The 26,854-nt window shown below is 31.6% G+C and overlaps 1 protein-coding gene and 1 long non-coding RNA gene across 2 annotated transcripts; both read right to left on the bottom strand.

Annotated features, from left to right (window-relative positions):
* Positions 1-1,596: 1,596 nt before the first annotated feature.
* LOC143067332 (uncharacterized) lies at positions 1,597-25,547 on the bottom strand. Its single transcript, XM_076240494.1, has 10 exons — positions 25,401-25,547; positions 9,962-10,109; positions 8,857-8,993; positions 8,082-8,169; positions 7,602-7,729; positions 6,464-6,545; positions 5,185-5,693; positions 3,659-3,752; positions 2,243-2,487; positions 1,597-1,855 (listed from the first exon to the last, which is right to left on the bottom strand). Exons 1-10 carry the CDS (start codon positions 25,432-25,434, stop codon positions 1,782-1,784), a joined length of 1,539 nt encoding a protein of 512 aa, XP_076096609.1. The 5' UTR covers positions 25,435-25,547; the 3' UTR covers positions 1,597-1,781.
* On the bottom strand, positions 18,384-20,400 carry LOC143066344 (uncharacterized). The gene is made up of 3 exons (XR_012975567.1): positions 19,842-20,400; positions 19,040-19,145; positions 18,384-18,804 (listed from the first exon to the last, which is right to left on the bottom strand). It is a non-coding gene; the product is annotated as an uncharacterized LOC143066344 (long non-coding RNA).
* Positions 25,548-26,854: the final 1,307 nt, after the last annotated feature.

The following is a 26,854-nucleotide window of genomic DNA, read 5'->3' as shown; positions in this document are numbered from 1 at the left end:
ATCCTAATCTTTGGCAGATTTTTTACAATCTTAATCTATGGCAAGTTTTGTAATTTCTTAATCTTTGGCGGATTTTTGTTGTTTGGTAATCTATGGAAAATTTTGTGCAGATAGGAAAACAATGCAGTACATATATGACCAATGACTTGTCTTAAACAAGTGGAAATATACGACAACGGGAGCATGGATACAAACATTTGTGAATAAACATTTCATAATGGTCAACACAAACATTCCGTAAATGATGAATCCATATAACTTAATACAGACTTAAAGATTGAAATGATGTGCCCCGTAAAAATAAACATGTTTTAATCTGTGCATGGTACCTGTTTAACACATTCATTAAATCAACTAGTAAGTTTCTTAGCAAACAAGAAGGCAGGTTTTTATATATATATAAAAAAAAAAAGATTGATAAAACTAAACAGTTTGATCTTTCACATAATTGTCTTTCATTGTTAATACTTTCTTTTTATTTGAGTGCAATTTAAATCAAATTGGTATCTGGTTATTTGATATTTCACTTATTAAACTCCTTTTCTAGAATATCCGGTACTGAAAACAGCGATGTCCTTATTCATCGCGGGCTTCGGTCGGTCCAGCACTTTTTATAGGTCACAACTTCCTTTAAAACCACCCGCAAATTGTTGTCGAGGGAAATACCTTCATTTGGAATGGTGTTCAAATCTTTGGGTTCCGCCATCGTTAGCGGCGGTGACGATGTAATGTGGCGTTATTCAATTGTGACGTAAATGAACTGGCATAGGTTTGGAGAAAACAAAAATCTGCTTTAGATATGAGTTGTTTGGCGTTTGTAACGTCACATTTGCCAAAGATTAGGAATCTTGCATAGATTTGGTACCTGCCATAGATTTGAGTCCTACATATATACATAATGTCTTTTCGTTGTCACTTTGTTCCTGTGTTAACTTATAGTAGTTGTATTTTATATATATTAAGCTTGTTGCTGGTATTATAATGAATTTAGATCAAGTTCTGTATTAATTAAATATTCTTTAAAAAAAATGCATCGCTGCGTCATGGAATGTTGTTATAATGTGTACAAAAATGTCAATGTTTGTGTGATTTCAATTCCTTTATTTTTTAATTTATGTCTCAACCAAAACAGTTTAAAAGTTTGCTATTAATCCAAGATTTGTCAGTGTGAATGATGCTTAGCCGAGTATTATCAAATTATTAAAAAGTCGTACTATATTATTATGAAACACTGAATATATTTGAGATTTTTTTAGTTGTTCCATATCGATTATTAAAGCATTCAACAGTCCCGCCGATTATCATTTCGATTATTTTTATTGGTGGACTTATTCAACAAGGAAATTATGTGTACTTATTGGAATCTGATTTTTATTCAATATAATGAAATCATGATAAAATTTAGATGATTTTTTTCTTAGATTATTGAAGGTGATTAAATTATTGTAATTAACCATCTTTGCATTTGATTAAAAGTGTATCTTCTCGTTTGTTACATGAAGTTACTGCCAGCACTAAAGCTATGTTATGCACTTGTCTTATTTATACTGTACTAGAAAATGCTTTATAAATTCGGAAAATCATGGCGTAAGAAAATTTTACTGTCTCAATCTTCATTTAATTCTATCGAAATACTTAGTTTATGCACATGCAAACTGATCGAGCATTGTGGATGCTAATAATTTTTCAACATAATAATGTTCCACTTTAACAATAAGTCCACAAAATATAATATTTGAGAATTCAGTTGTTTGAACATGTAAACTATTGTTTGTATTGAATCACATGAAATTATATAATAACGTTAATATATTTACTATATGTACAAAACCAGTGACATGCATTCCGCCTGCACCTGAAAAAATAAATAGACATATATGTGTAAATGTGACAAAGCAATATATTATTTTAGAACGACATTTTTTCATCGGTCTCAGAATGACGAGCAGCAAGTATCATGATTACAATACGATTAAGGAATATGAAACCCTCTGGAGAAAAAAAGTTTAAAATTAGAAAAAAGATATCTATAAAAGTTATTGGTAATACTCAGTTAGCAGATCTTTTCAAATAAAAATAGCCACACCTGTTTGGCTGTGATTAATTTATCATACAATTCACAAGGAGGAGGGATTGTTACAATTGTTAACAACATTCTGTGTAACATTGTAACTACCTTTTTAAACAAATATTAATTTTATGTTTAACATTTATCTCTGACCAATACTATGTAAATACATACTAGAATCACAGTCCAGCAAGCCATAATTATGACCAGAACATCCAATTGTTTTTGGTTTGGGTCTTCCACATGATGATTCTACTCGTTGAATATACGAATGGTAATTGTTTATCAGCTGATGACACTTCTCGAACACATCTTCTGTGAAGTTAAAGATACTTTGCGGAAGTAACTCGTTTAAGATAAGAATATTTTTCCCGATGCTTATATTTGAATGCAAGCAAGAGTATGCTTTAAAGACAGACCTGTAATTAAAAAAGTCAGAGTGAATTAGAATGTTTTGCCTTACAACTATATAATACTCCAAAAGACGTATTAAAAAACACACAATGATTTAATATGTTAATCAGTCAAATTTAGACAAATTTGTTCAAATCTTTAATAAATAAACATCTCTTTTCACACTGAAGGATGTGTAGATAAGGACAACAGACAGTTCACGGAAATATATGAGAGTTGTCGTAGAGATTCCTTAACGTGCATATGGCGTCCGTGGCACTAATAACTCATGAGAAATCGGAATTTATTAAAGCCCCAATAATTACCGAGCTTGGCTACGTTTTTATATATTCCATCATTAGCCAGTAGGTTTTACTGCCAGGTGCGAAATGTCCAGTGTATACATACTTATATTTCATTATCAACCCTATGAGTCTTTCAACTTAATAAAGCATTTGTGTTTGTAAATACAATTTTTGTGTAATAAGTCGAACATTAATCAGGAGAACACACTAGTTCCTTTGCACATTTCTGAAACAAATCAATGTCAGAAAAATACCATCTTATTTACACGAGACGTAACAACTGGGGTAGGACGAGAGCGAGGTTTGCAGAGCCCTTCAACAATTTCGAGCTGTACATGTGGGAAACCTAGCTGGATATGAAACCAGGCTTAATCAACCATTTTTTATTTCCTATTCGGTTTATATGTTTGAGCTTTTGCTTTTGCCGTTTGCTAAGGGCATAGAATTGAGTCAATCAGGAACCAGACATACATGGTAACATTACAGATTAGACTATTCCTCCAGGTTGCAAAGATCTAAACATGCGAAACACATCGGTAGTCAGTTTCGAAAATGGTCTCAAATTGTGACGAACATCTTTCGTCCGTCTTTTAGTGACGTTACTTTAAACCAACATTACACGAAATATTTCCTTGTTTGATACAGTCATCAGGAAGTGTTATAGCGGCAATATAAAGATATGATCAGTATTATTTAAAGTGTAGTCAGAAATAAAATCTACAGCCGATATTAAAGTGTATGTAACTTGATAATAATTATATCAGTAAAACACTCCAATTGTATGGAAAAAATAATTGTTGCTTAATCGAATATGTTATAAATAGAATTGTCAGTCCCAATATTGACTATATTAGAATTTTTCATGTTGCTAAACTGCCATACTTATACTTACATGCAAGTTTCAAAGTCGATATGCAAGGCCTTAATGGATGACTGGTCCTTCACGTGTGCTAAACAATTTCTAATGACATGGCGTATTTCATCATCTATTATCAAAAAGTTTTACAAATCTAAGTTTGATTAACGACCAGAAAAATATTTATTGATGCAAACATCACTTGAAAGCATAGTTCTAAAATACCCTAAATATTTCGTCAAATCTGCTTATTTCATGATATGGGCTCTAGAATTAAGTCATAGAATGAACTTGAAACAAGAGGCTTAACTAATTCTAATGTTGAACATTATATTCGACACGTCAAAGCTTTGAAAAAAGTATTTTTGTAACATGGCATTAATTTGGCGATACATTTCTGCTACGTTTGTATCCTTGACACAAAGGTTAACAAAAGTACTTTATCATGGTACCGGAGTTATTCAAAACTTTTGTGTTAGATGAAATGGACGTGTTTGTCACAGAAAATAGATTTCAATGGGATTGAAAATAACTTCTTTATCGTCGACTTTTATTTATATTCGTATGTTCCAAAATTCTTGTAAGGGTTTATAACTAACTGTACATGAAAAGAAATTTGAGTATTCCTTTGCCTTATTGTTCCGCCTTTAAATGTGTTTAATTGTATATTTCAATGTATTGTCACAAAATTGATAGTATCTGTGCAATTGTTTTCTCATATCTTATCTCAAACATGTAAATGTTAGTGAGAGTAGGTTTGTAACTAGACGTTACTATATATGAGACGAATTGAATTGTACTTTAATGAAATTTGCCTACAAATATTCCAACAGCACTTGAATATGGAGAAGATGTTTTCAAAAGTAGCGATAGTCTGATTTAGGCCTCCTATTCAAAGGGCAGTTTCTATCCCAAGAGTTCTTTTATAATAACTTTAATTCGTCTCTTCAAAATTAATTCCAGTGTCATCAAGGCTTTGGTATTTTTACCTTGTGGTTTGTTTTTTTACTTGTTTAAATTATTTGTTACATAAACTAATTGAATTCCCGATTATTACCTAGTTTCAGATTTCAAATATATAACATTGTATTTATAGTAATAGGATTTGGTTTTTATACTAACCACAAGAGATTAAACTTAATAATATTTGACCATAAAATATTAACACAAAATCTTTTTTGACTTTGGAACACAATAGGTGCATGCAATTGTTTTTTTTAGAGATTTTTTAATGTAAATTACTAACATAAGTATAATCTAATAAAGACGGAATTAGTTGAATATTGCCTTTATTCTAGGTCTCTTACAATAAAACATGGTTTTCCCTTTTCAAACACAATCATAGATATTTTAAAACTTTCTATTGTTTCCATGTAAATAGAGACTATTGTGTTAAATAATCTTACAATTATTATCCAATGGAATTTCTGTTGTTGTATTATGTGCATTGATTAGTTTAGACGTCGTTTCAAACATTTTCGTTCCCTCTTTTACTTTATTTTCTGATTTATTTGGGTATTTTGTAGGAGTTGTCTTTAGCACAGATGTATACGACTGCTTACCACTGGTCAAGGCTGGAATATCGGTTTCCTGTGTAACACGTTTTGTGGTAAACGTTTTACTGCTTTTCATGTTAGAAGTAAACGTTAGAGAGTCGGTTGTTAACCTTAATTTTTCTTTAGCAGTTGTCATTGCTTTTGTTGTGGCTGGTATTTCAGTTGTCGTACTCATTGCCGTTAGTGAAGTATGCGTTATCGTAAATGGAATTTGTGTTGTTAAAGGAATCCGTGTTGTCGTAATTGGAATTTGAGTTGTCGGTAGCGGAATCTGTGTTGTCGGTAGTGGAATTTGTCTTGTCGTTAAAGGAATCCGTGTTGTCGGTAGTGGATTCTGTGTTGTCGTAATTGGAATCTGTGTTGTCGTTAAAGGAATCTGTGTTGTCGTTGTGGATGTAGTAGTTGTGCACATTACTTCACGCTCAGCATATTGTATTGATGGAGGAAGTAGTTTGTTAATTTCTTTACATATCTTTGCCTTTTCGTACAGGCAAGTCTTGAAAGTAATATGCTTTCTGAAAATTTAAATATTCTAAAAGGAGGTATAAGCTAGAAGTAATATATATGTTTCGACTTAGAAAACTAAAGTTTTTATTTAATAACGCATTTAAAACATACATAAAATCTTTAGATTAAACATGTTTTTGATGTTGTCATATCGTAATCAGAAGGTGTCGCCTTTAAAATTTGGAGTATTTTTTAGGTATTGCAATCGTTTTATTCATGTAGTCATTGTGATCGTTCTTTACTGACTGTGCTCATTTCCCTATATACTAATAGTTATTTTATCGTGTACTTAAGTTTGAGCTTGTGATGCTTTTTTAATATGTTGTGAATATAACTTGATATTTTCCCATTAAATAATCAATCCAACGTAAGAAGTGGAACCAGAGGCGGATTTAGAGGGGGGCCAGGGGGCCCGGGCCCCCCCCTTTTTGGGAAAAAATTTGGTTGCTCATATAGGGAATCACTGAAGCGTGACTGGAGCGGGCCCCCTCTTAGGTCAGTCAGTGGGCCCCCACTTATGAAAAATTCTGGATCCGCCACTGGGAACATCTTGACAAGCTGATTTACTCATTTCTTTTAATGTGAAGTCACTTTAAACGTGTTGGTATACATATTCATATATACTACACATGTCTCATTCTAATTTATCTTTTGAGAGACCATATAGTTCCGCAGTAACTAAGAAAATTACTATCTTTACACAAGCATTATGTACATTCATGTCTTAAAACTGTAATGTCGATATTTAAAATTAATGATTTTTATGACTAATACTTACTGACAATTGCTTAGCGAATCATTATAATGATGATCCCAACAACTTTTGATAGCTTCAATGGTTTCATCTAAGGTTGTACATCCTATAAGAAAACAAATAGCATGCCATATATAATTATATATAGCTTGAACGATTTCATCTACAGTTGTACAGCCTTTAAGAACAGTTATAACATGCTATATACATATACACATGTAGTTTGAATGGGTTTATCTAAGATGTACATCCCATACGAAAACAAATACAAATGTAGCATGGTGTATAAATATAGCATGAATGGTTTCATATAAGGCTCTGCATCAATTATAAAAATGCAAGATAAGTGACAATCTGAATTACACCACTGGCTATAGTTTGCTGTCAGGCATGCATCTATCTAATGTATCTTGATGTAATAGAATTTGCAGGTAAAACTCTGTTTGGTTTATACCGTTTCTTGCATTGAAGCCACAATTTTACCAAAGAAAAACTGATACCGATTTTGTGTACGACACGTATTTATAGAACTATCTTAAGGACCAAAGATATTTGAAAAAAATAAGCGTTTGAGAGCATGTGTATACCCAAAAATGTCCTAGACAGGCGGCGAAATCCTTCTTATGTCAACCTCAGTAAATGTAAAATTGCATTTTGGAGAATGTGTATCTTCTTTAAGGTCGAATGGGCAAAAAAACATGATGCTCTCGGCATACCGACTGATATACGGATAAAGATATTGATTTTTCGGTTATTTTTCGTCGCAGAGGCATACGTACACATTTTTATGCGACTGTCATACAAGTGAGAGGTTTAGCTAGCTATAAAACTAGATTAAGTCCACCAGTTTCTACACAAGGAAATGCCTGTACCAAGTTAGGAATATGACAGTTGTTTTCATTTCGTTTGATGTGATTGGGCTCTTGGTTTTGCCATTTGATATTTGACTTTCCGTTTTAAATAACTTTCCTTGGAGTTCCGTAGTTTTGTTATTTTACTTTTTGTTTATTTTGTGCAGATCCAATAATTCAGCTTCTTAAAATTATGTATTTAGACGAATGGTGGTATCATCGCTGAAATTGGTATTAAAACTATGCATATTTACTGTCTGTTTATAAAATTAATTGCCGGGTTGATTTTCTCCTTAAAATCATTAATTTACCTGATAAACAAGCCCTGTTATAGTAGGATTTAGATGTTCTGGATAGCATAGAATAGTAAAATGTGATATCGAATAAGCAAGAATCCATAAATATCTCATTTGCACAAACCAAACTTTCATTAAATGTTCTGAAAGTAAAAACAATACCAGAGTTACCTAAAAATATTATAATAAATTCAGTTTTATTTCTCGTATTTACTAGTATTTTTACTCAAGGTCAAGGGGTGCCTGGGTTATCTTTAACGGTACAAGTAAAGAAATAACCTGAACAAAGCTATGATTCCCTCCAAATAGAACTTAATTATAATCTTTCGACAGATTTCATCCAAAATGAATCGGAACAGATACAAAATGACATATGATTTTTTCGTGGGTAACATACTCATATTTTCACATTTTTTCCAGCAAAAACTTTTCAAGAAAACATCAGCAACAAATAACTTTTTAAGCAAATATTGACAGTCTACTTCTTTTACTTACCTACAAAATTTCTCTACTTGTCCGTCTTGTATTCCACTTTCATATATTTTTGATTTGCAATTTTGTAAGTCTTGGAAATGTGTACATACTAGAAAGCAAATTTGAAAATGCAAAGAAAACAAAAGAAATATTATTTAGTACAAAGTTGGTTGTAAAATTAAAGTTTGAAGATAAAATTTGAAATTGGGTTTAATATTTCTATTGATAACACAATTGAATAGCCAATAAAAAGTTATAAGCCAAAGTGATGAGACTTTCTTCAATAAAAATGTAGGAACAACAGAAATAAGATTTGATAACCGCAAAACATATACGTACACATATTAGTCTTCTACATTTATGGACCTGTTTAAAAATGTGTTATTCTCCATTTTAAAACAAAAAATATTCAGATTTAGCATTCAATGCAGATGCAGAAAATTGCAGCAAAATACCTAATGGTACAAAACAAGTCATAGCAATACAACACAATTGATTTCCGCTATGTGAAGATTGAAAAAAAGGCTGTTTTATCCTCAATAAGAGAAATAACGATGGCTCAGTTTTATTCTTAATTAATATTAGTACTTTTTATATTTTTAAAACACCAATAGGCATTTAGTATTTTCGTCCGTAGATCTTTCTAAATTGAAGATTTGTAGGCTATGAACTTTTATAGTGTTATTTTAACGAGATGAAAGATGTTAACACCGAATCGTATAAAACTTGCATTTATGAATCAAGAAACTTCTACAATATTTATTTATTTGTTTTACCATTTGCATTTATTTCTTACCCGAGTCATTGCAGAACACTTGAATATCTTTCATAGTGTCAGTCCACTGCGTCTTGACATATTTAGCTGCTGTTTCATCACACATTTTGATTTTCTCGTCATACCATTTAGTGATATTATTACCAACAATAATGGACCTGGTTTTAAGTGAAAAATAAAACTAGAACGTTTCACACAAAAGACATACCTTTACTTAAATATTTGGATGTAAATATTACTGAAAGACAATTATACGTGAGACTTTTCTTAGTACATGCGTAATTATTTAGAGGTCTTTCTTTGTATAATTTATCCTACTGTAAATGGGAATACCATAAGATTGGTAGTGGTGTTTTTGTTCAGGCCTCAATTACTGGATTGTGATTTAGAATTTTGGTACGTCACACTTTTAGTTTCCTGATGATACATGTTTGAATTTGATAAGCACTCTACGAAATCGTTTGAATGTTTTGACTTATATGACACTTTGGATTTAAAATATAAATACTTTATAACCGAAATTCTCCTCTGATGACTGATGACCCATATTTTTACTATTTTGTTTTTGTGTCTGTTTAGTTAACGCACCAATGTAAATATAACGGAATTTGATGAGGCTGTCATTAAAGTGAGAGGGTTAGCGCTATAGAACCAGGTTTAATACATCATTTTCTACATTTGAAAATGCCTGTACCAAGTCAGGAATATGTCCATTCGTTTTTGATGCGTTCTGTTATTTTATTTTGCCGTGTGATTATGGACTTTCCGAATTGATTTTCCTCTAAGTTCAGTATTTTTGTGATTTTACTTTCCACTCCCTCAAAATTATATGGTAGTCTCCTTATCATTCTGTAGAACTAAGTACGGTTATATCACTGAAAGATAATTATTGAAAACTATCATTTCGCATTTACCACAAATAATGGTGTAAATTAGATAGAGATTACACATATACTCATAAGCAGAATAAGTATATGTAAAGACAACATGACTATTCATAATCAATTATTTGTAATTTGATTGGATTACAAAATGAATTAAAATGTTTAAAAGACTAAAGACTTTAAAAAAAATCTTACGAATGACATTTTACTGTATATTTTGTGAAAAAGCCTCTGAATGTTACCTGCATAAATCTGTGAATTTCTTGGTATTTTTGTGTACATCTTGTCTCTCGTATTCCATGTATGCTTCATCGAACTGAGACTGTAGGCTAACTGCACACTGCTCTGCTTGTTTGAGGTTACATTGTTTCTGTCCAAATACTTGTCCCACTGAAAATTATTAGAAGGAACATTTCTATTATTGGCGCATTCTTCACGTATACTGTAAACCAACTTATTTTCGGGGATACTTAATTTTGCGTTTTATTTAATCTTGTTGACTTGGCAGCTATTTTATTTCGCGATTATGTAGTTTTAAAGGAAAGATCTAAGTTTTACATTTTCACGACGATTTATATTGTGTTATTTTTCTACTCGTGCAAGTTGCAAAAACAAATCGCTCGTGAAAATCAGTTGGTTTACAGTAAATGAAAGGATATGTTGGTATATACTAATGAAAAGAAAACAATTATGTCTTTTTTTAATTTTTGTTTGACCTACAAATCTTTTTTATATTGTCAAGGCTATACAATATATAACATACTGAGAAGTGGCAATGAGATAGGAACAAAGTCCAAATGAGGCTGATTGAACAATTATTAACATGTTTCCTCAGATGGTCGGCACATTTAAATCGTCCTATGCACTCGCAAATGCTTCATATAGTGATTTATAACTGATATTAAACAGCATCAATGTGCACAAAACTTGATACCGGGTACCTTCTCGTACCTGATTAACCAGCATATACCAGAAAAATATATGTCAAATAATCAAAAATTGGTAATCTGTCTAGTTATCAATCATATAACTATCTAAGTCTTTTAATCCGATTGGGTTATTTAAGTATAGATATGTATTCTGGAATAGCCAAAGTGTTATTTTTATTTCCCACGTTTATTTAAAATGGAAATTATCTTTATTCTTTATTTATACCGTGTTTTCCAATTTTGTCTCAAGTACATACTAGTATAACAATTAGAACAGTAATGAAAGTATACTAAAAGACGAAACAACAGATGGATAGGGATATGATATAGATACAGAAGGTTGATGTGTCAAATGCAATGATGGTATATGTATATATATATATATATATAAAAGATGTGGGACAACCTCCATCCAATTCCCAATTTGTAAAAGTAAACCATTATAGGTCAAAGTACGGTCTTCAAAACGGAGCCTTCAGTTGCCTCATACCGAACAACTATCTATAAAGGGCCCCAAAAATTACTAGTGTAAAACTATTTACACGGGAAAACGAACGGTATAATCTATATATAAAAAACGAGAACGAGAAACACTTATGAATCACTTTAACAAACGACAACAACTGAGCATCAGGTTCCTTACTTCGAACAGATGCAAACAAATACAGCGGGTATAAACGTATATACAGGTAACAACCTTTAACATTACCTGAAAAAATAGTGTAACATCCAAACATAGAAAGACGCACTATAAACTATCAATTGAAAAGACTTAACTCAACCAAAAGACACATAACACAAGTGAACGATGTAAGGAACATGCTGGAATAAGAATAAACTTAACGACATATCTACAAATAACGGAGTAGAAAGAACCATAACATTTTTTGCTACTGGTTTTATTCATGGATAGTAATAAATTTAAAACAAAACACTATAGAAGATATCGAAATATCCTTTAACTTTTTGACAGCATTATATCTGTAAAGTTTCATATTTCAAAAAGCATTCAATATAATACCCCTACTGAAAGACTTGTTTTTGTAATCATCTTTTGCAGAAGTCATATAAATCCTTCTCAAAGTCAAAACTAAAAAGTTATCTTGCAAAGTTCTGTAATATATAATGTTTAGATACATTGATTATTTCATGTCACGCATAAACCAACAACGAGTACTTTATTTCATTTATCACAGTGAGATCGACATTAAGTGTATTAGCCAGCAAGAAGGTCGGCCTTCATATATCATTCGACATGCATTTTTCATATTATATTGATTTCTTAAACAGGGGTGTGCGATTTGTCTGTTTCTCAATTCTCAAGAGACTTGCTTTCACTATGTAAATAAACTCATCATAGATACCAGGATTAAAATTTTATATATACGCCAGACGCGCGTTTCGTCTACAAAAGACTCATCAGTGACGCTCGAATCAAAAAATGTTTTAAAAGGCTAAATAAAGTACGAAGTTGAAGAGCATTGAGGGCCAAATTTTCTAAAAGTTTTGCCAAATACAGCTAAGGTAATCTATTCCTGATGTAGAAGTTTTTCCAATAGTCAAAATTTGGGTTAACAGTTAATTTATAAATATAACCATATCAATGATAACTCATGTCAACACAGAAATGCTGACTACTGGGCTGGTAATACTCTCCGAGGACATAAATCTCCACCAGCAGTGGCATCGACCAAGTGGTTGCAAATACACCCATTTGCAGATTTAATAGTAATGAGTTTGATAGTGAAACATTGTGTTTTTTTATTTTAAATATAGCTTTTATTTAAAATTTGTTATAATGCTGAATAGTAAATTGAGATCAAGATCAAAATCAAAGGTAGAAATATCTCGAAAGAATAAAACAATTTGTTTTTTTCATTTTAGCATTCTGTTTCAAATTACATGAAATGGGTTTATGCGAATGTATTGTTCAGGAAATAATTCAACCAGTGCATTTATATATACTTCACTAAGTCCTCACTATGTATAAATTGACAGTTTAGGCAAATTGGTCGGAGTTATTCAATTTGATTTCAAGGCTTCAAATTATTCCGAAAATAATAATCTATGTTAAGCCATACCCATTGACCATTCTGTTAAATCTTTTTTATTCCCCGTGTAACGCGTCGTGAGGGACATGGTTATACTAGGCGTCGGTCCTTCTGCTCTTATTAGTGCTCTCACGGGTACAATTCTTGCAAGATATTTATAAAACTTATACTATAGGTTGATATCGGCTATATCAATTACAAGTTCTAAAATTGTGTACGATTTTTTTTAAAGAGTTATGCCCCTTGGAAATAATAAATTTATGGAAAATGGCCTTGTTAGCGGACACATGGGTACAACTCTTGTCGAATTATTATAAAATGCATGATATATGTTAATATCAGCATTATCTCGGACAAATTATAAAACGGTGGACAATAATTAACATTTTCAAATGATCGATTTTTTTCTAAGTTATGCCCCTCGGAAATACTAAATAGGTGCAACGCAGGGAACATTGTATTTTTTTCATGATCATCACCAAACAGAGCAAAGTAAAGAATGCAGCTTTCCCACTTAAAGTAAATACTTTTCATAAGCAACCTTGAAATTTTTATACAATACAAATTTACATTCATTGCAAAAATACACTTCTAGTAGATGTTTATCAAAAATGTGCACATTTTTCCTTAAGTAGACATTCACAAGTACTTTGATTTTATCAATAAATGAACTTCCGAATTAAATTGAAAAGAAGTAAGGAATTACTCAGAATTAAAACAATAATAAAAACAAGAACGGAACAAGGAAAAACATAATTATGCTTGTTGTTATTGTTTGTATGAACAAAAAAGGCTGTGTGGTAAACGTAAAGGTGTCATACCACCAATTAAAAGTCTCTATCTGTTCAACCAAATTTTACAATTTTCAAAGCTTTCTAAATATTTTAGCTTAAGTTTAACTTCATAGAAACCAGGTATATCATGAATCGTACATGTATCAGCTTTCTACATGCCAATTTTCAACAGATGTTTAAAATCCTATAAAAAAAAGAAAAGGTCTTCCGAATAGAGGTGCCACTAAAAATAACCCCTGGTTTTCTGGAAATCTTAAATTAGTATACTCTGGAGTGCATTAATCCTCAATTTTGAATGCAAACTCATAAACAAGTAAATTTTAGCTCAAAATGGTCTTAATATATTTCCCTTTCACCAACAGTTTCATTTCTGCCAATTTGCTGGTTAGTTTAAGTAAACAATGACATCAAATGCACTATTTTTTGTCCGAGTAGGCCTACTTTCACGTTCTAAATTTGAGGGAGTAATTGGTGGTATGACACCTAAATAAGGAAGGCACCAAATGTCACAAGACATCTTTGGAAATTATACGAGACAACCTTAAACCCCAGTGAATACACATTTGTACAACGAATGAAATAATTGCAATATTTTCAAGGTTATGACAAAACAAAAACAGTCAGACAAATACTAGCTTTGAATGCTAGAAAGTAAATTACATTCACGAAGTTGGTTTTTTTTTATTTCTATGTGTTGTTTGTAATGATTTGCAATATTTGAATACATTCACACTGTTCCAGTGAACATTATCTAAAAGATGTATTCATGAATCGTCTAGAGGATTACTAGTCTAAATAATTATGACGTCTGGCAAGGCTATTTTAATTTTTTTTCTGGGATGCCTTCCTACGTCCCAGAAAAAAAAATAGCCTTGCCAGACGTCATAATTATTTGGACTAGAGGATTACAAAAAAAGAAAGTGAAATTCTTCCAGCAATTCTTGACATTGTCATAAATTACAATATATATTTTGTCGGTCTGAACCATCGAATTAATCAACCAGTATAATTTGGGAATCTGTGGTTACCAGTTCTTAATTAATCTACAAAGTATAACCTTTAAACGTATTTTATCAGTAATCAAAGACGGGCTTCAAAGTTATTGTGAAACTGCCTATTCTAGTGGTGGCGTGAATCAGATGTGGATACTTAAAAATTCCAAAGATCTTTTAGAGTACATACAATCTAACTCTCTTTCATCTTGTAACAGTATTAAAACATTTGACTCTTTACACAAGTATTCCACATTCAAAACTAAAAGACAAATTGAAAGAGTTGGTATTACTTTGCTTCATAAAAAAAGAATGGCCAACGTAGATACAAGTATCTTGTCTTAGGGAGGGATAAATCATACTTTGTAAAGAATCACTCTGATTCAAACAAAAAATTCTCTGAAACCGATATTATCAAGATGCTTGATTTCTTGATTGACAACATATTTGTAACGTTCGGAGGACGTGTTTTTCAACAGACTGTCGGCATCCCAATGGGAACAAACTGTGCCCCTCTACTTGCCGACTTGTTTCTTTATTATTATGAGGCTGACTTCATGCAGGAACTTCTTAGGAAGAAAGATAAGAAGTTAGCAATATCCTTTAACTCTACTTTCCGCTATATAGATGACGTTCTTTCACTAAACAATTCAAAATTTGGTGACTATGTGGAACGCATCTATCCCATCGAATTAGAGATAAAGGATACTACAGATACAGTTAAGTCGGCTTCATATCTTGACTTACATCTAGAAATTGACAATGAGGGTCGGTTGAAAACAAAACTTTACGACAAAAGAGATGATTTCAGCTTTCCAATTGTGAACTTTCCATTTCTAAGTAGCAACATTCCAGCAGCACCTGCATACGGGGTATATATCTCCCAATTGATACGGTATTCCCGTGCTTCGTTTATAAATTTATAAATTTATAAATTCTATATATAACTTTTGGACTAGTTTAAATCTCGGTCTATTTCTTAAATTTATTCTTACATACTTTTGATTTTTTAACCCTGTATGCTAACATTCCCATGAAAATTTTAAAATTGTTTGTACGCACATTGAACGACAAATTTATGTGACGTATAAAATTTTCTGACGTCAGACACTCAATAAATGTGTTCGTAGATAGTAGATGTTTTTGTGTTCTGTTAAATTGTTCCTTTTAAAATTGTTAAACGATGATGACTGATGTACCCATATTTTGACTATTATATTTATTGTGTCTGTTTATTTAACGCATCAATGTAATTAAATGTCATTAAAGTGAGAGGGTTAGCGCTATAAAACCAGGTTTAATCCACCATTTTCTACATTTGAAAATGCCTGTACCAAGTCAGGAATATGACAGTTTTTGTCCATTCGTTTTTAATGCATTTTGTTATTTGATTTTGCCATGTGATTATGGACTTTCCCAATTGATCTTCCTCTAAGTTCAGTATTTTTGTGATTTTACTTTTTCCTATCATGATTTTCTTGATAGAGGGTTACTGCTCACAAGGAAGCTATTAAACCAAGAGTTCCAATTGGTGAAGTTGAAATCATCCCTTCGTAAATTTTACGGACGCCATCACGAGTTGGTTGACCGTTATGGAATAACCGTTTCACAAATGATATCGGATATGTTCCTTACGTCGTAACTACAATCCCCTTCCCTTTCATGAATGTGACCTACCGACTATTTACCGGATTTGTAATCACATAAGCAACACGACGGGTGACACATGTGGAGCAGGATCTGCTTACCCTTCCGGAGCACCTGAGATCACCCCTAGTTTTTGGTGGGGTTCGTGTTGTTTATTCTTTAGTTTTCTATGTTGTGTCATGTGTACTATTGTTTTTCTGTTTGTCTTTTTCATTTTTAGCCATGGCGTTGTCAGTTTGTTTTAGATTTATGAGTTTGACTGTCCCTTTGGTATCTTTCGTCCCTCTTTTAATATTTTTAAAACTCAGATCTTTATGTGTTCTGTATGATAGCTTTTGTTTTAAACTGACAACAGTGTGGAAACATTAGTTTCCAACAACAAACAATACTGTGACCACACTTATCAACAATATTGTGTATGGTGATTACCCATATAATTATTCTGTGACAATTTAAAAACATTTTACAGTACCTTTTTTCATTGTTGTGAACAATTCTGGAATCACATATGCAATTAGATATAAACGGAAAAACGATACATACCAATATAAAAAAGACGATGTGGTATGATTGCCAATGAGACAACTTTCCACAAGAGACCAAAAGACCAAAATAATGCAGAAATTAACAACTATAGGTCACCGTACGACCTTCAATAATTAGCAAAACCCATACCGCATAGTCAGTTCACTTTATAACGTAAAGTATATATCGTCCAGCCTAGCAATGTCTTGCAAAATTACAAGTCAACTCTTTCGATAATAATTTAACTACTGAGTTCTAAAATGTCACACCCATAAAAAAAAATAATATCGGTTTACTACTTTTTGTTTTTATATTTAGGAAGAGATACCAGTCATTAATAAAGATAAGTCCAAGTATCATTTTCATCATTAAAAATGAAAATTTGATAATAAGATCATAATATATGTATCACTTGAATTCACAATAAGGTTTCAAAGTATTAAATATTCCCAAATTGTGTTCAATTGTGAAAGAAGTGATTCAGCTGAGTCAGCAAATACGACTTCATATAATAAAGCAGACAGTTTACGATAAATATTCGTATCATTTTCTGTTTCTTCAGACTTATTCCAGTAACACCATGTGTTAAATAAGATTTCTTTCAACTGATTTAAATATAAGGAAAGGGGAGATATATTCATTTCTTAACCCCCACTGGTTTTCTCAAATTATCTGGTAATCATCAACACATTTGTTTAATGTAGAATTCAAAATTGAAGTAAACTATTTACCAAAGCAACTTATGAAATAATAGTGATAGATGAAAAGTTTTTAATCCGCACCCTTATTTTATATACCCGTATTTACTGTTGCGTTGTCAACAACAAGTCAATATTTCCAACTATATCATGAATTAGTTTTGAGTTGTATCGCTGTCCAAATTTCGTGGGTTATATAGTATGTGACGATTAACTCAAACCAACGCCATTGTGTAGTTGATTTCTTTATAAAAATTATTTAAACTGGACAAAAAAGAAGTTTTTACGATGGGTACAAATTAGCAATAAGCTCCATGATGAATATAACTTTTAAAAAAGATCCAGTCAGGAACCAAGATATTTTGCCTCCTTTTATATTTAATCAGACTCTGATATTTTATGATGAGATACAATTCAAGAACATATTTTGATACACGTAACCCTGGTTCTTTAATAGGAATAGTTTTTCTTTCAAGCAAATGATTTATGGGTAATTTTCAAACTTCTAGAAATGTCGAGACGTTACCGAAACACGTGTTTTAACAGCGCAAAAACGCTTCTACACTGTAAATCTAAGTGTTAATAAATAGAACACTGCTTGAACGCTTTTTTGTAACACTTTTTGAGCGTGTAATGGTGTTCCAAATGTTTACACTATTGTTCATCAAATGAATGTGTGGTGTTCAGTTTGTAATGCCTTTGTGTTTCATTTTTGAACACTTGATGTTAGAGACCTTAACACTAGTGTTCAACTATTTAACGTGTCCGAATGTTCAATTTCTTAATACGTCGACGCGTTCAACAGCCATGTAACACTTTTTGAACACACAGAACATGTTTAAAAACCAAAATGTTAAGATTCAGAACACCAGACGTTTACATTCAGAACAGTTGACATAGGTGTTCAAATTGATGGTGTTCAAATGTGGAACATGTTCTATTGTTAAGCGTACATAATTTTCCATAAGAACTAAACTTAATTAAACTGTTATCAAAACTATACTCAATCAATACAACAATAAAACACATTTTAACAAGTAATTCTTTATATAATCAAATGAGCATATATGTAAGAAAAGTACACAAGAATACCTTATGATATCACAAGTAACAGTCAGTGAAATCACATACATAATGTTTTTAGGCTGACTTGAATATATCACAAATAATGATCTTCCCCTACATGTAAATGACAAGATAGTTGCTACATCATGTGTATCCTAACCAAAAAAGCAATGTGATAAGAAGATTTATGATATAGATATTTGTCACAATGAAGTTTAAAAGTTTGCAAATTCCAACAGTTCTTGTACGATCACATACAATGTACGCTCCACTTTTCAGTGCGTCTTCACTTAAAGCTATCAACTGGGTGGCATTTTATGTGTTGTTATCAACTTCCAATGTCAAAATCCTCCACAACAAGTAATGTCTATGAGCCTATATATCCTGCAAAATAAAATTTAAAATTAATAGAAGAGATTTTTAAATTTCATAAAGCATCAAATTATGCAATGGTTGTTATGCTTTAATTTCGATGTATACTAGAGTACAAATTGATATTCTATGGCAGTGAAATGCAAGTTTTGACATTACAATTACAAAAGTCGATTTCTTGACCTAAGGTATACAGATATAGAAATGATACACTTACATAAGCTAATATATATATATATTGTTATACCTTTTTGACATCTTTCTTTTTTCCAACATTTTATAGCATGCAGAAATGACCTTTGTGGGATTATTGGCTACCGGTTCCTTATTCAAACATTTCAATCTAACGATTCCTGCAAATAAAAAAAACGAATGCATTTTCTAAGTCAAAAATGGTGTTCCAAATGTTTACACTAGTGTTCATTATTTGAATGTGTGGTGTTCAGTTTTTAATGCCTTTGTGTTTCACGTTTGAACACTTGATGTTAGAGTTCTTAACACCTAGTGTGCATCAATTGAATGTGTGGTGTTCAGTTTTTAATGCCTTTGTGTTTCATTTTGAACACTTGATGTTAGAGTTCTTAACACTTAGTGTTCATCAATTGAATGTGTGGTGTTCAGTTTTTAATGCCTTTGTGTTTCATTTTTGAACACTTGATGTTAGAGTTCTTAACACTTAGTGTTTATCAATTGAATGTGCGGTGTTCAGTTTTTAATGCCTTTGTGTTTCATTTTTGAACACTTGATGTTAGAGTTCGGTTAACACTTAGTGTTCAGCTAATATACGTGGATGTAAAAAATCATCATTTATTCCGTATAACAGACAGACGATCACAGACTGGTTATTCATCAGTTTAGGAAATCATCAGAACAAAGCTGACAGTTATTTACTTTTAATCTAAATCCTGTTCTTTAATACGTCTTATGTTGAATATTGAAAATTTGGATATAACATTTATGAATATTTGACAAATATATATATATGACATGAGAAAATAACAAGGAAGCCATCGAACTACCTATAGAGATTATCCTAACTTGTTACTCACTTCTTTCCTGTTCATGTGGGATAGAAGTCCCTTCTCAAGCTCTCTTCCTTATGTGTATCCATTCTTCGTTTAACCGCCTAAATCACCAGCCGATATCTGTTTCCGGTATTTGGTACCCTGGTTTGTTTTTTTTTAACGCGAGGTGTTCAAAATTTCGAACGATTTGAACACTGATTGAACATGTAATGTTAATAAACTGAACGGATCATGAAATAAGATAAACATCGACACATTTTTATTACGATATCTTCATAACAGGCCTCATTGGTATGCATAATTATGTCACTTATAAGTAAAACTAGTAATAATAATCAAATAAGTGCATAAACTATATATATATGCCAGCTTGGAAGTTTAATATTTCACAAGTACTAAATTATTAGTAAAAAATTCACAAAATCATCATCCTGCGTATACATTCATATTTTTTAATGAATTTCTTTGTAAATTTGCCAATTAGAAGGATAGAAAATCGGACAAACAACTATCTTCTTTTTTAGATCAGAATTTGAACACCGGTGTTCACTGTGTCTGAACAGACATGTTAATATTGTTAACACAAACGTTAAAACTTTGAACACATCTCTAAGCATGAACATATGACGTTAAAAATATTGAACATTCAGTGTACAAATTTTGAACGCGTCCGGACGCGTCAGGCGTCGGGTATATTTACAGTGTAGACAGGTGCAATCTTTCACACATTACTGACAACGAAACAGCTATCTCAACAAGATTCCATACTAGACTCTGTTAAAAGAAAAACTTGAAGCAGACTTCAAAAACAAGTTGTTCAACGAAATAAACAATATGACAAAGTTGAGGACATATAAACATTTAAAAACCAAATGTTATGCCGAGCCGTACATACAAAAGCATTTAACAAGGACACAAAGATATGCAATCGCCAGAATTTGCTGAGGTACTTTCTACTAGAAGTCGAACGAGGACGCTATAGAAACATTCCCATCGAACAACGATTATGTAAAATGTGCAATTCTGGATCTATTGAAGATGAACAACACTTCATCTTATACTGTGGTCGTTACTCGGTTTCGAGAAATAAACTATTTACTGCAATATCACCAGATCCTGCTTATCATCTATGCATAAATGAACTTCCTAAGTTGCCTTAAATGAACTGTTATCTAACAACTACAAATTTATAGCGAATTTTATCTTGGACTGTGATCGTGTCAGAAGAGAAATTATCTAACTATTTAACTGTTGAATTTTCTAATAATTTAGACATTCGTCCAAAACTATGTGTTTATTTTTCAAAATTTGAACTTTTAAAAATTTGTCAGTGCATAGTAAGCCTATCTGGCTGGCTGTAATGTAATATTGTATTAATATGTATCTTTTGTATATACGGATTGCACTATAATAAATCATTCATTCATTCATATATAATAGGCGATTTTGGACATCCAAAATTTCTTTGGATATGCTTTAAATGTGTTTTATAAATGCATTGAAAGTATGAATAAAATTCGAAATATTATCGAATTATTTAGTTTAACAATAAAACTGACTGATGCACTGAGTGAGTTCAACTTACTACGTAATACAATTTTGGAAATATATTTTCGAAGTTTATTGTCATTTTAGAAAAGGATATTATATATATTGTACGTTTCTTATGACACTACCTAATTAACGAATGTCTAATAGATATGATTTCTTTAATCTCAAGAAGCAACTTAATATAATTGATATATTTTCTAATTTGTTTGGCCTCAGTTGCACGAGTTAAAGTAGAAAAACTCTTAAACTTTTGATCTTTTTATATGTTCACCCTTGACTAATGATGTACTTGAAATTCAAATATCTGTTCATCTACATCAACTTAAGGAATGCACTTGTTTAAAAAAAATGTCAAAGTGTAAACATGGCTGGTTCAGTTAAGATATAACAATTTAGTAATAGTTCTCATTATTTAACTCTTTTGAACTTTTATATGAGAGCAAAATCGTCAGCATGTTATAATACGGTACTACATGGTTTAAAACATACATTTTGCCTGTAACTTCCAATAATTTACTATATTAAATGAATTATTTAGTAACAGGCTTTTTATACAGTATGATTTTTTTATACTTCGTTCTTGTGTCATTTAAAGACTTTCTAAGTTAAAAAAGAAAAAGTAAAAAATCCTAATAAATTTTCATTATTTGACGGTGACAATCCTTTATAATCATCTTACATTGTCTACTTATCCAAACTCATTCATTTTGTCCGTGTCCGTAGTGATGTTTTGGATTTCAATGAACGTTATTGCTGGTAAACTATCAATTCAAGGATTTCGTTACCATAAATTACTTAACGCTTTTAACTTTATTGTTTCAAAGATACAAAAGTAGAAAATATGGATGTTACAGATAAACTTTACATTACAAACGGGATAGTACTTACTACGTTTAACGGTAATGTTGTTTACCAAGCCCGTAAATTTAAATGCAATCCAGGTAATCTTATCAATCCCTTAAAATAATTATTCTAACAGGTTATTGACTTAACAATGTGATCAGATATATGAATACAGTGTTAACAGTAAAAATATTGATTCTGTAATCAATAAATTAAAACCCAACTAAACATCATTTAATTAATTCTATAGATATAGGAAGATGTTGTGTGAGTATCAATGAGACAGCTCTAATCCAAATATACACATATGTACATTCACATACTAACAACCTTTTGAAGGCCGTATGATGACCTATAGTTGTTAATGTCTGTGTCATTTTGGTCTCTTGTGGACAGTTGTCTCATTGTCGATCATACCACATTTTCTTTTTTATATTTAGATACCTAAATATTTGCATTACAAAAAGTCATGTTATCATTAACTCTTTAAGATGAACTTATTCCATTGGAGTTTGGATATGTACTTATTGCTAATCTAGTCTTACTTTTTTAGCTCACCTGGCCCGAAGGTCCAAGCGAGCTTTTCTCATCACTTGACGTCCGTGGTCCGTCGTCGTCGTCCGTCGTCGTCGTTAACTATTTACATTTTGGACTTCTTCTAGAGAACCACTGAATGGAATGAAACCAAAAATAGCATGAATGTTCCTTATGAGGTGCTGATCAAGTGTTGTTACTTTGTAGCCGATCCATAACCCAAGATGGCCGCCAGCGGGGGACTTAGTTTAACATAGTACACTATGGGAAATACATACAAATGACTTCTTTTAGAGAACCACTGAATGGAATGAAACCAAACATAGCATGAATATTCCTTATGAGATGCTGATCACGTGATGTTACTTTGTAGTGGAGCCATAATCCAAGATGGCCGCCAGCGGGGGACTTAGTTTAACATAGGACCCTATGGGAAATGCATACAAATGACTTCTCATAAAGAACCACTGAATGGAATGAAACCAAACATGGCATGAATGTTCCTCATGGGGAGCTGACCAAGTGTTGTTACTTTGTAGCGGATCCATTATCCAAAATGGCCGCCAACGGGGGACTATGCTTAACATAGGACCTTATGGGAAATGCATACAAATGACTTCTTTTAGAGAACCACTGAATTGAATGAAACCAAACATGTTTGTTACTTTCCTTTTGAGGTGCTGGCCAAGTGTTGTTACTTTGTAGCCAAATTTTATCTTTTTTTTTTTAATTTTAAAAACCCAAGAAAAGTCAGGTGAGCGATACAGGCTCTTGAGAGCCTCTAGTTTATTTTTAGTTGTTGGCTTTGAACAATTTTCAAGTTACTATGAGTATATATCAGATCTATACTTTTTGACTTTTGTATATTTGTTAGTTTATTGTATTGATCTGATTTTCAAGTGATTGTTATAGTTTATTCTTATTTTGTGATATTACACCATTTTCCTAGGTCATTATATATAGGTGGGTAGATGGTTTTGCACAAGCAATTACGGTTAACCCCGCCACATTTTGCATACGCCTGTCCCAAGTCTAGAACATGTAATTCAGGGGTTGTCGTTTGTTGCTGCATTTCATATTTGTTATTTGTTTACTGTTTTTATTGGCTTTACGTTTTTTATTTCGGGGCGTTTTATAGCCTACTATGTGGTATTGGTTTTAGTCATTGTTGAAGCCGTAATGTGACCAAAACAACTTCTACGTTATTTGGCTGGAGGGTTGTTTCATTGGCAGTCATACTACATCTTCTTCTTTTTATATAAATGCTTTGAATAACTTGACGTAGCGATCATCGCCATTGCAACACCATTTTAACTTGCACATTTCTTGCTTTCAGTGTGACAAACACGAGTGTGTAAAATACTGATAGACGCCTTCAAAATGGGGTTATTATTCAGTTACTAACATAAAGGTGTTAGACCACCAAATGATAGTACGTCACATCCGGTTGCGTACAAAAAAGGGTAAAAAAAATATTCCTTAGAATTGACAGTTGTAGTAAATTAATCATACATTTCATTAAAGTAAAATATATCTTGGGTGTTTCTTTTAGACCATAATTTTTTTATTTTGTGTTTTCTGTAGAGTATTTTAGAAACTTGAGGTTTAAAAATTTACAAAAGCCCGTACACATAATAAAACGTTACTCGTCTAGTATTTCTTTATTTGAAAAAAGGAAGAATTTTGCAGTTTTTCGAAAAAAAATCAATGGTGGTATTACACCTAAAGTTTCAGTCATTTAATTTGTATAAATGATTATTGTATACATGTTCAAATCCCATAAATCTAGTCATAATTTTTTTAATTAGTGCATACATTGCAAATGTTTAACTGTTTTATATGCTACCATTTGCATCTTATTAGATGTTTGTTTTTGATGCAACTATAATAAAATGTTGAATCTGAGTCTATAATTGTATCATATAACTTTGATTAGGAGCTTTCCGTTTTTAACTTTCGTCGGAGTTAAGTGTCTTTATGATTTTACTTTTTATGTGTATATTTGCCACTCTGAATTGCTTCGTGTTTTAATTTCATCTATTACAATTATTAGATAGTATTCAATTACACCAACTGTGCTTTTTTCATATATTTTTTTATTCTTATAGTTTTGAATGAATCATTTATTTTGGACAAATAAATTATACCTTTGTTAGGAAGCAGAGAAAGTAGAAATATTTTTTTTTAAATATGTTTGTTATTTTGTTTTATCAAATGTTCATTATAGAAAAATATTGAAATAATATTTCGCTATAAGTGTTCAGATCAGCTCAAAATAATTTAGTATTCAATTATGTGCCGTCTCAGAGTATGCTGTAAGTCTTCATTATATATTTCACGTATATAACTTGTTGTAAGAGAAAAATCAACTAGTGCAGCAATAGACCATTGTATCTTATGATTTACATTCCAGAATTCACATATAACATATTTATTTTCAATTTGCCAGTCATTCGTGATATGAAATGAAAACCTATTAATTAAAAACAGAAGTTAATCAAAAATGCAAAAGTTTTACTTCCTTTTCTTTATTAATCGTTAGTATTATTACAATTACACGAAAATAACACAAAAAGTTTAATGAACAAATATGCAAGTAGTTTTTTTCTTCTGTAAAAATCATGAAATACCTTAAGAAATTATATAAAAACTTACCAAGGAAATAAAATGTTAATATGATTAATGCCATACTGTTCTTTTCTTTTTTCCTGTTGTTTCGTTATCGAATACACCACCGGATATAAAATGGTTTACAAACATATCCTGTGAATCATGTGCATTCGATGTACTATAGTATATAAAGTTTTGCTAATTTAGATAGATTGACTCTCATTACGTCATTTATTAAGCTAAACTTTCCCCGATTTCTTAATAAAACGGTAGAACTATTACGATAAGTTATCTTGGATTAATGTACTTTCTGACAGGAGAATACACCACCTGCTAAAACATAATTACAATTTTCTAATTCTGATTAACAATTATGTACATAACTATCGGTGCAACATTGAGATTGAACACAAACAATGTGAAAAGACAAATTTCAGACACAATATACCCGGGATCTATCAGACATTCAAACATTTTATATTTTCATTTTAAGGTATATAAGTGGCAACATAAGTAAACCGACGTTCAATTCGCGTTAATTCATAATTTATAAATCTAGGCAAAAAAAACTTTAAAAAAAAACTAGGAGGGAACAAAAAGAATATCCATAACACTCCGACATATTGGATAGACGCTTATTTTGAAAAAAGGCGTCTATATATATTTTGTATTTGAAGTCAACATTAAAGATTTTTTTATCCCAGGCATAGATTACCTTAGACGTATTTGACACAACTTTTTGGTTCTCAATGCTCTTCAACTTTGTACTTGTTTGGCTTAATAACTATTTTGATTTGATGAGTCTTATGTAGACGAAACGCACGTCTGGCGTAGGAAATTATAATCCTGGTACCTTTGATAACTATAACCGCTATTTGGAAATCTGCACCGATTTACCTGAGAATCTGCGTCTCTCGAACTACCAACGTCATACGTCAATTTCTTTTTTGTTGTGGAGTCAGATATTTTCTATTATGACGTCAAAATTTTACGGGCTCCTTTAAGAGAAAAAAATCGTATTTGTACCTTATGACATTCCGGTGATATTGGCGACGATTTCCATTATATTTTAGAAAGTTCGGCAAAAGACGAAAGTAGACACATGCTACTAAAGCATCATTTTGTAAACAGACCAAATAATTTAACCCGTCTGAACTTAAAAAGTGTGCAAGTTTATACGAATTATTATCAAATACCTAGAATCTCCAGGGTAACCACTAATAATTATGTCTCTATATTACATTTGTATTCATAAATTATACTATGTATGTAAATTTATTTGTACTAGAACACACCCGTGATATCGCGGGTCCGTGACTGAATTAAAGTATATAACTATGCGTAAGCCTTATTTTTGTATTGGTATTGTCATCTGGGCTGCGTTCAATATCGTAGCAGCTACGTAGTGCTACGTAGATTTTCACTATTGAACGTCTAGCTATATACGAGTTGTTACATAAATATTGACAGCAGCTACGTAGCCGCTACGTAGCTGCTAC

Source organism: Mytilus galloprovincialis, chromosome 3 (genome assembly GCF_965363235.1).
Source record: "Mytilus galloprovincialis chromosome 3, xbMytGall1.hap1.1, whole genome shotgun sequence".
Lineage (NCBI taxonomy): Eukaryota > Metazoa > Mollusca > Bivalvia > Mytilida > Mytilidae > Mytilus > Mytilus galloprovincialis.
This window is presented reverse-complemented; position numbering and strand designations above follow the sequence as displayed.